We start from the raw sequence: 15,296 nt of genomic DNA on the forward strand, positions 1-15,296 counted from the left end.
TAAGTGTGCTGGTTTTGGCTGGGACAGAGTTAATCTTCTTCGTAGTAGCTAGTATGGAGCTATGTTTTGGATTCATGCTGAAAACAGTGTTGATAATGCACAGATGTTTTAGTTACTGCTGAGCAGTGCTTACACAGAATCAAGGCCTTTTCTGCTTCTCACGTTCCCCCACCAGTTAATAGGCTGGGGGTGCACAAGAAGTTGGGAGGGGACACAGCTGGGACAGCTGACCCCAACTGACCAAAGGGATACTCCAGACCATACGATGTCATGCTCAGTATATAAAGCTGGGGGAAGTAGGAAGGGGAGGATGTTCGGAGTTATTGCATTTTGTCTTCCCAAGTAACTGCTATGTGTGATGCAGCCCTGCTTTCCCAGAGATGTCTGAACACCTGCCTGCTGATGGGAAATAGTGAGTGAATTCCTTGTGTTGCTTTGCTTGTGTGTGTGGCTTTTCTTTTACCTATTAAACTGTCTTTATCTAAACCCATGAGTTTTCTTACTTTTACCCTTCTGATTTCTCTTCCCCATCCCACTGTGGGGGAAGTGAGTGAGTGGCTGCACGGTGCTTAATTGCTTGTTGGGGTTAAACCACAACACTAAGCCACACCAGTTCTTAAGCAAATTTAGTGATACTGAAGAATTCTGTACTTTTAGCTCCAGAGCCTGATAATGTGGTTAGCCACCTCAAAAGCAGTCCATAGCTTAAGGTATTTCTCTCACACATACACACACACCCTCACACTCTACTGCAATTTACAAGGGCATGATAAAATCTAGGAGGGAAGATGGAAGACATAAGAAGAAAGGGATCTTATTTCCTTAGCTTATTCAAGTCTTCAGCCTCCCAGTTGGACTAAGAAAGGGAGACTGTTTTCATGCATCTCTTTGAAGCCTGAAGTGCAAAACAGGTTGCTGAACATACAGTAACAACCAGGATGCTAGGTCATACCAGTGGCACGGAGGTGAAACAGGATGTTCTGAGCTCTTGCCAATCACCTAAGTAAACTACTCAATCCTCTTCAATTATTTATTCACTTGCTTCCCCAAAACTTCAGTTCTTCTCTAAAGAGGGAGACTCACCTTGCACTGCAGGACATTACGTAAAAGCTCTTCACTACAGAACTCTGTTTCATCTTCAATCACCATCTTTCGCTGGAACAGGTTGAGAACACAAATAACAATTAGCAAACATGGTATCAGTCATTGCAGAATGCAACCTATACCAGTAATGGATGAAGGCTGCCAACCACCTACTAGGCTGTATTAGCAAAAGCATAGCCAGCAGGCTGAGGAATTACTCTCCCCTGTCAGGCATCTTGAGACCACGTGTGGAATACTGCATCCAGTTCAGCACTCCCCAGTACAAGACAGACATACTGGAGCAAGCCCAGCAAAAGGGCCACCAAGATGATGAAGGTGCAGAAGCACCTAGTATACAAGGAGAGACTGAGAGAATAGTTTGTTCAGAATGGAGAAACGGAGATCCTATTGCTGTCTACAAGTACCCTAATGGCAGGATATAGAGAAGATTGATCTAGACTGCTCGAGATGAACAGCGATAGGACCAGAAACAACAGACACAAGCTGCAACACAAAAAATGCCAATTAGCCATACAGAAATTTTCTTTTGTCAACTGCATTATCAAACACCGAAACAGATGCCCAAACAGGTTGTGAAATTTCCATCCCTGGAGAGACTCAAAACTCAACCAAACAAGGCCTTGAGCAACCTGATCTAGTTGGACCTCCTTTAAGCAGCAAGTTGCACTAGCAATCTCTAGAGGTTCCCTCCAGCCTAGGTTATTCTACAACTCTCTGACAAGGTAATTGTTTCAGGCTGAGTTCCTGAAACACAGTTCCTGTATCATCTTAGGCTAGTAAGTACTAAGATGTAAAAAAACTACCTTCCCCACAGTCATCCACTCCTTCAGCTCCTGGGCATCAGGGATTTCTGTGGTACACTCAAGGCACCAGTCCACCTCCTCGTAGGCACTGGGCTGCAAACACAAGACATGGAAAGAGCCAAAGACGTTTTTGCTAGCAAAATACACCAATTTTTGTAATCGCTCCCCCAAATTTGCCTCCCAATCCTAACATAAGGGGTTATGCCATGACTTTAGAGCCAACCACAGTCATTTTTTCCTAGTCTAAAATGTCTTACTTGTTTGGATTTAAAATTTAAAAAACAAAACAAAAACCCACAAACCTCCACCACAAAAAAACCCACAGCATTTTCCTCATTAGAGTCTGATAAATAATCAAGACAAAGCAAAAACCTAGTACTCTTGAAGTACATTTTAGAGACACCGCAAAAGAGACAGTTGCCAAAAACCCCCACACTTCCTGGTGGTGCTTTACACATTCTTTCTCCTAGCTCTTTGTGAAAGGCTCCTTCATTCCACTGCTCTAATTCAGGCTTCAAACAATTTTTATAATCTTGGGAAGGAATTGTTTTAGCAGTTAAGATCAAAGTGATACTCCTCCACAAAGAGAGGCTGCTAAGATCTACTAACCTTCTTATATTTATTATAGTAGTATCATCCACAAGGGTTAATCATACATAACACTTAACTGCTGTGAGCTGTAAAAACACACTGGAGAATGAGACCTAAACCAATGAGCCTACAGAACAAGTCTCAAATTCCTGGCTCCCAAAGAATAACCTCTGATACTATCTTCAACTGCTGAAAACAACACAAGGAATGGAGAGCAAAATATTATACATGCCCCATGCATGACTTGACAACCATTGCCGCCCTTGACTAACAATGGCTGGGACCTTCTGGCTTACTCTCCAGCTGCCAGATCCCTAGGATTCAGTGTTGTGGTTTGTGTTTTTTCTTTTTAAATACAAACATACAGTGGCTATTTTACATCATATAACTGGGCTTTACTTTCCTGACAACTATTTCTAATGTTCTTCCCTGTTGAAGAGCTTGACAAGACACAAGAATAGAACATCTGAGCATTTTATGTGGGACTATTAAACACACCCAGAACAGACTTAAAAAAAACCACAACCACCTATACAGGCATGAAAAATTATATACAAAATAAAAATGGTAAACTCAAAAGTGCATGATAACAATTTTCAACCACATTCACTACAGCAAACTCAGAAACAAATCCTACAGACCACAGCAACAATCCATCTAAAACCAGTTTTTTGCCAGAACATTAATACATGTGACAGAAAACAAGTTTTACTGTGCTGTTCTGGGGCGAAATAAGGCCCCGGTCTATGCAGCAGAGCCACTTAATGGTAGCCAGTTGTATCAGACAACACTAAAGATCATTCCCAGAGAGCAAATCCTTAATACAGCAATAGAAGAGGGATTCAAAACAGTAAGTACTTACCTCTGGCTCATCCTGCCAATCAATATTGAGCTCCCCATCAAATCCTTTGAGGGTCAGCCCAAAGCCTCTCCTTCCCTTCTGATTGGAGGCCTCAACAATATCCTTCCTGCCTTGGCCATATTTTCCCAGACCTTCTCCTTCCCGGAAGCCCATTTTGGCCTACAAAGAAAGCAAAGGGAGCACACTGAGGCAAGTGGACTTGAGTTTATGTACTACTACTGGGGCCAAAGACTAGCAGGGAAAATGGCACATCACCCTGAAGTGACTTGAAGACATTGAGCATTTTTAATCTCAGTTGTAGCTTTCAGGACTTAATACTTCAACAAGGCAGGACACGAAAAAAACTAGATCCGAAGAATGATGTTTGAGACAACAGCAAATTACAAAAGGTTCAGTAATACGGGAACAGCCTGCTCAGAGGGAGAAGTAGTGAGGAGCCTGGAGCCATTCATCACAGTGTTCAGTAAGCATGGAAGGTTCATAAAACAAGAGATGCTGGCACTGGAAAAAATTAATGTTGTGATGATATTCTTCGTTGTGAACATGCACTCACATACATTTCAAGCATCAGTTAAAACTTCACCTAAAACTTAGAGGAGGAATGCAAGACACACTGCTCCTCAAATGCATTCCCATCTCTCAGGTTAAAAGAAGGATGTTGATTAACTGCTAGTTTTTCAGGCTTCTCCCTTCATAAATTTTAGCAACAAAAGAACAACAACAAAAAGCATGAATGCAGTCAATTTCACTCCCTCCAGTATGCATCTACAAGACAATAAGTAAATAAAAGACTTAAGGATTAAGTTACACTTTGAATTAATGTTATCCATATACTCCTTCCTCTGAGAAGCAATAAAAACATTGTTCATTACCAATCCGTACTAGAAACAACACAAGAACATCTGACAGGTTTTACACAAAGGTACATGGTGTTTTCCCACTGCCTTTGCTACCTGGCTTTGAATCAGATCTTGGAATACATAAACCAAATGTGACAGCCACCAAGCCTGTTATATACTAGTTTTCTGAGGACAGAATTTTGAACATCTAGTAATCAAGGACTATTTCCCTTCTACTTATCTAATGCTACCAAATCATTCAACTAGACCTGACATCACATCAACCTTTATATTCAAATTTATGAGGCCTTACAAACAATAGCCTCCTAAATTCGGTAGTAAAAGCTCCTGTATTGTGGTGATTGAAAGCACACATCCTAATTGGCTCAGGAGAGTACTCTCCAAGTGAAAGATAGTCTTGCGCTATGATAAGCAAACTGCAGTCCAGTGTCAAAAATGCACATGGACAGATCCTGAATGATCAGCAACAGGATTTATCTACAGAGAGGCACAATCAGCAACTCTCAGCCTCTGGATCCCATTGAGTTTTGAACTCAGCAAGAGCTGAAAGTTCTTTTTTCATGTAGAAGGTCAGCAGCGTTCCACCTCCTTGAGAGGCAGTATCTCCCTGCTTCCACTGCTAGTAGCAGCTAGCACTTCCCAGCTTCTAGCAGAAGACTGAACTTCTAACTTGGCAAAGGCGGGTACAAGCTGGCCTACCACCATGGAAAGATTGCTGACCCCTGCTCCTGTGAGTACAGCACCAGCACAGAATAAAAGGAGACCCAAATTCAGTTCCCCCTTGAGTCCCAAACCTCCTGTCACATTTCAAGTAACACACAACTATACATCTCATCTTCTCTGCTGCCCTTGGAAATAAAATTTTGTTTCTCTGTTATCGAGAATGGAAGTTCTTTCAGGATTATGAGATACTCACAACACCACAGTGACAACATTTGCATCAGGAAATAAGTGTAACAGCATGCACTGAAAGATACTCCTCTACAGCCTACTCTTGCCTTTAACTTGGGAACAAGTTGCTGAATCTGGGACTACCGTGAGACAGAGCCAGTCAACCATTTTCTTAGAACTTCCTAAAAGTACTTTCTTCCCCACACTAACACTGTGCATTTAAGGGGTTGGTGATCACCTTCAAAGTTTAGTTGTCACAGTCACCATCATTCACAACTCCCTGACTTTCCAAGAAATTTCTGGTCTTACATAAAGCAGAGCAGCACTACTTGAAAGAAAAAGAAATCCTTTAATAATTAAAGTAATAATTCTACAAGGGTATGCCAGCCAGCCTCCAAGACCAAAGAAATTAATGTTGATGACAGAATTTGTTAAGGCCTTTCTTACAAGGCATTTGTTAACTCAAGCATTGCAAAATAACACACAGGACGACTCTCTTTTCAAGCTCAGCAAGCTGCCTGACCCAGAGATCCTTCCCTTCACAATCACCTCCCTGCTCCTAGATATTGAACATGAATCAACTTTCTTTTTAACCCCCTTCAACCAAGCTCTCTCAGCCTCACCCAATTGCTCAGTAGCTGGCTGAAAGAAGCAGAGAACTATGCTACTGGGAGGATCAGAATCAGAATCAAAATCTCATAAAACAGACTGGTCTTTTCATTTTCCTCTCATCAGGTCTTAATAGTTTGGTGCAAAACTATTTTGGCCTACCATGAGCTTTTGGGAGACACTGTTATACATTGAGTAGCGAGATGAAGTACCCTCCACAAGAGAGTCTTGTTTGAACTCATTGCTGAAGACCGGTCTTTTTTCATCACTCTCACTGTCAGACCCACTGCTGCTACTAGAAGACTCTGAAAACAAACAAAAAAAAGAAGTGAGAAAAGCAAGTACGAAAAGAAAAAGAAAACGGAAGAAAGACATCTCAATAATCACATTAAGAACTATACAATGTGACTCATTAAATCCTCTCAACACACACATAGAAAGGACATTTCAGTATCTCAAATGTGCTACAGGAAGCATACAGGTGTAATATAAAATACGCTGTGGAACCATCACCTGGTTATCCTCCCCTTTGTCTCAGGGATGCACACAACCTCTCTGAGCCAATGGATTCCAAGCCCCCCAAAGGGCTGAGCAAACCCCATTACAGCAGCAAAGCAGGTCACAGCATGACCATGATAGTACATTGTGGTGTGCCTGACCTTTGCAATGATCCTGAGGAGCTGAGAAAGTCCACAGAGATTCCCTCCCAAGAATAATGACAATTACTGACACCTTGATAAAACATACTGTATTTTCCTCAGTTTCCAACCTAACTACAGGTATAAACGCAGCCCTAACTTAATGAAAAATCCACATCAAGTACACAGGCATCTACCAAGTGGCCAACACTGCAGAAAGAAGAGAGAGTTGAATCCCTTAGTCCCCATATTAAACTTTGACTCCACTACCCACCTCAGTAGTGAGGATCCACAAGTTCACTACAGCAAATGAGAGTTTTTCACCTCTAGGGTTTACTGATGCATACAAACCCAAGTGAAAGATAACATCAGAAGATACCAACCTAGTTTACAAATACCCTGACAGAGACCTTTTCAATGTGTGCTCAATCCTTGTTGCTCAACTATCAGCTTTTAAGATTCAGGACTTGTGCCCCACATAACTACTACGCTAGAGTTTTACAGTATCAGCCTTTGAGGCTTCCAGCAGAAAACAAGGAAGGCTATGATTTAACTTGTGTTTGTAATATTATATATCCATCTTGATTTTCAAACGTGTGTCACACAAGCTACATTTCTCTTTCCTTCACAAAGTTCTTAGATATAAACAGGATCACAAAGGATTTTGCTTTAGGGTCAGTTACTGCTTTCTGCCTCTCCAGTACACAGCTTCAATTAATTTTGCTGCCTGCTTTTGAGCTACGACTTATTTTCCAGCGGCTCATGATGTGCCTCAAAAACAATACCAAGTACACAAATCTCAGGAAAGTCCCTTTGCAACTCTTCTTGCTTTTAACATTTGCTCAGCCGAGATCAAATCTCAAATCACTTTTCTCCGTCAACTGTCTGTCTTTCCTCGGATACCACAATGGGTTTAACAGACTACTAAACAATTAACCCTATCCAAAATGTTGTCCTTAAACTGTACCAACTTGTTTCTTAAACATTAAGGTTCACAGCCTATTTTGACCCATATATGAACTCAATAATCAAAAGGGGAAAAAAAAAATTAAAAAATATTGGTTTGAACTTTTTAGCTCAGCCCTGAGTGCACACAGCATTCCCTAATCCAGCCCTGACACCCTGCACTGCTAACCTCCTCACTGACCTCCAGCCTTGCCAGACAGGTGCACATACCACACCCTGTCACTAGAACTACTCCCAAACTGACCCACCCATCTCCCATACACATCCCTTTTTATTTTCACAAGATGAAGGCTTCTTTATGTGTTCAGGGCCTTTCTCGCTAACACTTTATGACCACAGGAAAGCCCAAGACTCAGAAATAGCAGGCAGGACTGTGAGGCAACCTGAAGTGCCATCCCAGGAGAGTTTAAAGCACCCTGCAATAGCGATACCTATTGTGTAGGGCACTTGCCTCATCTTTGGTATACCCCAACCTCCAGGTGAGAAAGCACACTCGGACTTGAGAAAAAGTAGGCAATTAATTTAGTTAACTCTGAAACAGTTTTTCTTTCTGAAATCAAACACCTGTGAGCTCCCACAACTCCCCCCTCCCTCCCCTAAAAGCACACTGACCCAGCAAAAGAGATGGTGCTACAATGTCAGGAGTCCCAGTCAACCTGCCCTTTGTATTCATCTCAATTCTTCCGATCTGGAAAAATGTGATAAGATTACCAATTTTTTTTTATTTTTATTTTCTAAACAATGAGGGATTATGAAGCTTCTTTACAGCACAACACCCACAACTCCTCACTACTGCAAGTTTCCAAAACAGAAATAACTGCTGAGACTAAAAAGATTAATGCTGCTCATATATTACAAGACTCTTTACAGCTTTGGACCATGCACTTGTCACCTACTTCAAGTGCTATTTTCTATGTCTGAATGCATAAAATTACCAGACCAAACTGTTTAGAGGAAATTTTTTAAAAAAGCTAAAAAAAATTCACACAAATCCAAGGTGGCAAACAGAAGTAATGTAGTTTTTCTCCTAAAGAGAACTTCAGACTATCAATTAGGATTTAGGAGACATGGGTTCAATTCCTAGTTACTATTTAGATTCCCCACAGCAGCATATAACTTATCTCCAACCTTACCTTGAGTAGTATGATTACTAAATTGAGTTTCATCATCTGAAGTAGAACTGAGAGTTAATCCCAAGTCTTCTACCCTCTTCTTCTGCTTCTTTTGGGGGCTGCTAAATTCAGGTTCTGTTCTTCTCTTCATTTTTGCTTGAAAGAATATGATCACACTTGGTAAACATTAAGCAAATTAACTTTCTCCTGCATGCTGAAGGGTAAGATGCAGCAGCATGGTGGTATAGATCATTTTATGGACTATTCAGTATTAACACTTCTCAACTTAGGTTTGCTTTAGGTAAGAGTATTGGCTTCTTTTGAACCTACCTCTTTTAATAGCTAGTCTAACTACACAAACACGAAATCTATGCAGAAGCTTCCATATTGCTGATGGCGTGAATTTCAAACCATTTCTACAACCTACTTACCATTAAATGCTAGTAGATCAAAACAACCCAGATGTCAGCACTTAGGTAACTAAAATACATGACAGCTGGTTAACTACTACTGAATCAGAGATTCATTTTATCCAAACACACCAAAAAAAAAAGAGGAAATAAGATCGATCTCATGGAGAACACGTAAGGTGGAACCAATTTCTCACAAGAGACTCAGAACACCTCTGGCATCACCTCTGCAAATGTTAATTAATAAAGGAGCTTTCCTACATAACTTCTATAGCAGAACTTTATTAAATATGTGCACACAAGCTGGGGGGGTGTTTGTTTTTCCCCAGGAATCACTGGCAAGATATCATCCTTCTGGATGTGGCTGATAAACTTTGCATAAACCCAGAGAAACGACTAACATTTAAGACGGAGTTAATAGAAGCTAGCTGGGAAGGCTTGCAGAGAACAAGAACCAAAGAACAGGAAAGCAGGTGAAAATTAAAAGGCACAGAAGCCTAGATTACTAGCTAAACCTCCCTGCTATTGATAAAAGGCAATAAAAACCTACTGGTGGTTATTATTCTACATAGGAATGCCGGGCTAGAAAAGATGCCCTAGGCCACCAATTCAAACCCTCTGTTATCAAACTTGTTTCCACAAACATATACAGGGCAGCTTAAGACCAATTCCTTTACTCATAGAATCACAGAATGGTTTGGATTGGAAACATCATCTAGTTCCAACCCCCCTGCCATGGGCAGGGACACCTTCCACTAGACCACACTGCTCAAAGCCACATCCAACCTGGCCTTGAACACTTCCAGGCACAGGGCATCCACAACTTCCCTGGGCAACCTGTTCCAGGGTCTCACCACCTTCACAGTGAAGAACTTCTTCCTTACATGTAATCTAAATCTACCCTCTTTCAGTTTAAAGCCATTACCCGTCGTCCTACCACTACATGCCCTTGTAAAAAAGTCCGTCTCCTACTTTCTTGTAGGTCCCCTTTAGATACTGGCTATAAGGTCTCCCCAGAGCCTTCTCTTCTCCAGGCTGAACAACCTCAACTCTCTTAAGTGTGTCTTCACAGGAGAGGTGCTCCAGGCCCCTAATCATCTTTGTGGTCCTCCTCTGGACTCGCTCCAACAGCTCTATGTGTTTCTTATGTTGGGGGCTCTAGAACTAATGCAGTACTCCAGGTGGGGTCTCATGAGAGCGGAGTAGAGGGGGAGAATCACCTCCCTTGATCTGCTGGTCACCGTTCCTTTGACGCAGCCCAGGATACAGTTGGCTTTCTGGGCTGCAAACGCACATTGCTGGGTCATGCTGAGCTTCTCGTCATCCCCACAACTCTGACTGCAAAATCATCCTACAACTTCACTGCACTACAGCTAATTCCCTAATTCCTTCACTGCACTATTCCCTTCCACCCAAAGTTCATTGACAGCCAACTCATATTTGTCTGCTCTTCTGTCAATTTAGGATTTTTCTTCTTTTTCTTTTCTCCTTTGCTTACTTCCCTCTGACAAACTGAGAGCAGTTTTCTATTTCTTCTGAGATACTCTCTTATTGGGTTAATGCACGCTTAATTAGGTTAACACTGCTAGCTTCCTCTCAAGATCTCCACCCTCCTAACCCTACTAAGGTGCCCCGTGCACCTGCTTTCCTGCTAGACTTCAAACTTCGCAAAACTAACTGCGAGTTCAGGGACACCCCGTCCCTCAGGAGAGGGGCAGCTGTGAGGCAAAGCCCCTTCGGAGCACAACCCCAGCGGGATTCCATCATCCGTGCTCCGCAAGCGTGCAGCACCCCTCCGACCGCCCGGCCAGCGCTTCGTGGGCACAGCCCTTGCTGGTGCCACACGGCAACCTGCGGGGCGCTCCTCAGCCAGCCTCTCGCTTCACGCCGCCCCGGCCGCCCCGAGGGTCCGCCCCACCGGGGGCCCCGCAGCCCTCCGCTCCCTGTACCAGAGGCCACGCGAGCCGGCGGGGGGCTGCGGGCGCGGCGGGCCGAGCCGCGGACTCGCCGCCCCAGGCGAAGGGCAGGCGGCAGGGAGCCCGCGGGAGCTGCCGGCAGCCGCGCCCCGCGCATACCCGCGCCGGGACCAGGGCCCGTGGACAGCGCTCCGCCGCACCGGGCGGCACTTACGGAAGAGGAGGAGGCGGACCGGCTTCGGCTCCGGCGGGCCGCGGCGGCGGGGTGGAAGGGATGCGGGCCCGCTCCCGCGCCGCCACCGGTGGTTTCGTTTCCCCGCTCGGAGGCGCCGACGCCCCGCCCTCTCCCGCGGGTCCTCCCCTCCCAGCCGGCGCGCGACAGTGACGCACCGCCCGCGCCTGCACCGAGGGGCCCGTTCCCGCAGGCGCGCCGCGGGCAGCCTCAACGCGACCGCGGGCCCGGCGCCCCCGCCACGAGGCCCCCTCCGGTCGCTAAGCAACGCCGGCGGCGCCGCGGCATGGCCGCCGCCTCTCGCCGCGGGCAGGGCCCGGCTCTCTAGGGAAGCAGGTAGCCGGCGGCCTCAGTCCTTCGCGTTGGAGGTGAGGTAGGGGTGAAAATATATTGAAATTCTACGGAAAACGTTATACATACGTAGTTTTTGTAACTATATTGTATATAAAAATGTATGTAAAGTGTGTTAACGCACAAACAATTCGGCCACTGCCTTAAAAGCGGCACTTTCTGAGAAAAACGGCGCGCTTTCGTGCTTCTGAAGGAGACCTACCTACTAAGGGCACCCCCGCGGCAGCGCCGGCCGTACGCCCCGGTCCCTCCTGCCAGCTGCCACACTGCCGGCTCGGCCCGGCCGTGCTGGCTGGAGGCAGCACAGGTTTCCGAAGCAGCTGTCTGCCTACAGGACAGCCTATAGCCTGCTCACCGCCAGGCACCTCATACCATTAATTACCTACAGCTCTGCTACTTCAGTGGAGCCAGAACAGGTTTTGTAAAGCCAGTGATGATAAAGCTTTTCACACAAGAAAAGCCTAATACATAGCTATAGATTATTTTGTCATGAGGGTTTCAAACGCTAACTGAGCTTTCTTGTGCTTCACATTAAGCTTGAAAGCCAGGGGGGCTGTACGCTCAGCACACAAGCACAAATGCTTAGTCTTAAAAACCAAAACAAACACGGCAGCACCAAGGGATGGGAGTATACTATTTCAGAAGTATAGTTTATGATTATCTATAGTTGCTGTAAGGTACATGTCTAAATACGTGAAGTTATGGCAAAAGGGACTGGCATTAGGAAGGGCTATGACCAGGAAGCAAAACATGGACTAGTCAGAGCATATCTTTGGAAAAAAAACCACTTAAATTGGGCGGTGGGGGGTGGGTATGCAGGCATGGCTGAATTATTAAAATGCCTGTTATGTGTTCTGCAAAGGTAAATAACAGTTGTTGCTAAGGCTCACCAAGTACTAATATGGTAGATTACACATGCAGATTACACGTGCAACAGAAAAGCAATTGTCAGACTGATCTTGGAATCCATAGATCAGCAGGAATTAAACAGCACACCATCCCTCTGTGATAGTCCCAATTCCACAATCCATTAGCATTCTTTCCCCACTATTCCTGCAGACGTTGATAAACAATATATTGCTCTGAAAGCATTTGATTATCACACTACATGACAGCTATCTTCCAACAGAAAACAGCAAGTCTTGAACCTGCATCAAGCCTGCTGTGCATCAACTGTGACTAGCTCAGAACTGTAACCTAAATCCTAGATGCAAGACTGAAAGTGCTCAATGCCATGCCAAAACAGGTAACAGTTCCAGGCATGACATCTCCAAGGGGACATTCAGCTGCACAATCAAGTAGAAGAAAGGATCCAGACCTTAGACCAAAGGAGAGCACAGTATTACAAATATGGACATCTTTTCCAGAAGCTCAACAGTTCACCTGACACTTCTGTATGTCTAGTCATCAGCTCTGTATCTGATAGTAGTTTTACTGATTAACTTAGCGAACTGGGAGGAGAGGTCTGCTTTTGTCAGTGAAATGCTTTTTTCAAGTGAACAGTATTATTACTTAACCTCTCTCTGTGGACCTTTACACACTATGCACCTACTGGTAACAGTGGAAATGGTTTGGTATACCACTTACGTTCTTCATACTCTAGTGAAGAGAGGACACACTCAGTAATCACACCAAAGAACTACTACGTTACTAGGAGAAGCATTATGCTTCTCTGCAGTATGCATAAACACCAACATAACAAAATAAATATGTTGGTGAAATGAAATGACCAAAAAAAGCGCAGCAACAGGAGAGAGATACACAGTAGAAGAATTTGCAGTCCTAGGTAAGCAGAGTATTTTCCTCCTACTCCTCTTCATCGGGAATGCCTGTTCCAATGTCAGCCTATTTCACAAGCGTTTTGAGGAGCCCTCCTCTCTCAGACATCCTAGAGAGCATGATGTTTGCAAAAGAAACTTTCTAGAGCACACACAGAAAATTAACATTAAAAAGGAAAGAGGAAAACTCAAGATGTAATGACTCCTTCACAAAAGAAACCTTACAGTAAGATTTTAAGAAAGTTGCCTGGCCCGCAGATCAGACCTACCTCCTCTGTTTAAAGTCCTACCAATCAAACCTGTCAGAATGCACTACTTCCTTAGGACAGCATCATCATTCATGCACCTTTTTAATGGGATCTTTCTTCAGTGGAAGAAGGTAAGAGGTATGATTATGTCTATTAGGGTAGCCACAGCCTTGAAGAGTTGGGTTGTCTTGTACCAATTCCCAAATACAGAAGTCTTTCAAATAACTTTAAAATAGTCACACTGTTTACAGTAATCAAAACATGAAGTGAGATAGTCTGTGTTTTCTCAAAAAAGTCTAAGAATACTAGGAGAAAGACATTCATCTCAGTGGTTGCATCAAGGAAGACTAATGCAGAAATGGATTTATATTTTCCTTCTTAAACAAAATAAACATAGAAACAAGAAAGTACCTACAAATAGCCAAAGAAATATTACAGATGAGAAGGGCTTCCCCCCATCCTCTTCTCACAGCGTAAAACAGTCTTTTTCCTGTAACAGCGAAGTCAAAAGCATATGCCACTGAAAATGGAACTTCACAGAAAAATTAATGACAGGATGAGGCAAGACTTGCTCAGTCTTTTAGGGATAAGTGATATGCTGTGAGGGTAGTACAACCCACGGCTCAACAGCAATGTTTTGTAAACAATAAAACTAAATGCTTCCTTCTGTGCCTTGTGGTTGTCTACAGATGCTGCCTTCCTACCCTGCCAACAGGACATTTCACCAATTCAGACAGCAACACTTCTGAAGAGGCAAAGGTTCCTCTCTGCTGCCAAGAAGAACTATATGTGGTTTCTGAAGTTGTTGCTAATAACTTCTGGATGCACTGCTTCCCAATTCTAAAACCCTTTATGCAAAAGCCTAAAGAGGGAACAAACCAAAGATACTACATGAAAAGAGCACTAGCTAAGGAATTCTGGAAGCTTTTATCTTCTCCATCCCTAACAGAAAATGAGTAACATCAACAGAGCAAACTGATGGCCAGCAGCTCAGCTTACAATGCGTTTAAGCACTTAAGGCTGATTAGGGTCCATAATCCACACTTTGTTACCTTTACTGCCAGAGGCCTGGGATGACTCTAGCTGCCATATGAAATTCAATAGGAAAACCCATATTGGCACTTTTTCCTGATATACTGCTCCTGCCTGCTGGTGGGGATGGCCAAGTTCTCAAATAGCTTGGGCCATTCCCTCTGCTGCCTGAAATAAGGGAAGCTGATGTACACATTTAAACATGTCATTCACTAAGGGCAGTGATGCATACAAACTATTACATTATACCAAGCAGGTCACAAGTGATCATGGAAGCCTAAGTTTTGTATGTCAACCATCCAGTATAACAGCAGTTTGTTCTCTCACAATCCCAATTATCTTTTAGAGATCAAGCTTCTGTACATTCATTTAAAAGATAAGGTCCTTCTTCCAAATGCTGCTAGTTCTTAGCTCCAGCCTCTTCATAGAGTCTCTCCTTCCAGATGTCCAGTCCACTCATTCAGCAGTAGTCAACCAAACACCATTAGGTTGGTTCTGGGCAAATGAGTCTGCAGTAACAGTGTTTAGAGAACGTAGTAGCTTTCATTATAGTAAGAATGCTCCTCACTGTCACAACTGCTCATCAACAAGATGGAATAGATGGAAGAAATGACACAGCTGTCATTGTCTGTGGCTGGTTTCACCAACACTTTCTGTTTCTCTGCATTCAAAACACACAGATACAAAAGTTAGCAGTGACCAACCACTGTATGCACAAATGCTAAAGTACTACTTCTCTTTGAAACTTATAGTCTCTCATTGTCGGTTTGCAATAGGTCTTTCAAGCTGCAGGGCATAGGCCTTTTTCTTTTCCATTTTCAGCATTAAAAGACAGAGGGTTGGGGTTTTTGTCTGTTTGTTTTAATAAGTTTCCTATATGCCTTTTCCTGTTA

General features: G+C 43.6%; 1 protein-coding gene across 11 annotated transcripts in view; it reads right to left on the reverse strand.

Moving 5' to 3' along the window:
- The window catches only part of CMTR1 (cap methyltransferase 1), a 45,520-nt gene that overhangs the window by 18,701 nt on the left and 11,523 nt on the right, over positions 1-15,296 (reverse strand). For 6 of the 11 annotated variants that reach the window (XM_049830686.1, XM_049830688.1, XM_049830687.1 and 3 more), the window contains 5 exons: positions 8,458-8,592; positions 5,883-6,025; positions 3,361-3,519; positions 1,908-2,000; positions 1,084-1,155 (listed from right to left, as the gene is read on the reverse strand). In XM_049830686.1, the coding sequence (XP_049686643.1) occupies positions 1,084-1,155; positions 1,908-2,000; positions 3,361-3,519; positions 5,883-6,025; positions 8,458-8,592 (602 nt within the window). Of the gene's footprint in view, positions 1-1,083; positions 1,156-1,907; positions 2,001-3,360; positions 3,520-5,882; positions 6,026-8,457; positions 8,593-10,486; positions 10,813-10,976; positions 11,104-12,714; positions 15,065-15,296 lie in introns of those variants that run through there. The other 5 variants (XM_049830695.1, XM_049830694.1, XM_049830690.1 and 2 more) reach the window with 4 other exon arrangements.

The sequence above is a fragment of the Accipiter gentilis genome, chromosome 28, assembly GCF_929443795.1.
Source record: "Accipiter gentilis chromosome 28, bAccGen1.1, whole genome shotgun sequence".
NCBI lineage: Eukaryota > Metazoa > Chordata > Aves > Accipitriformes > Accipitridae > Astur > Astur gentilis.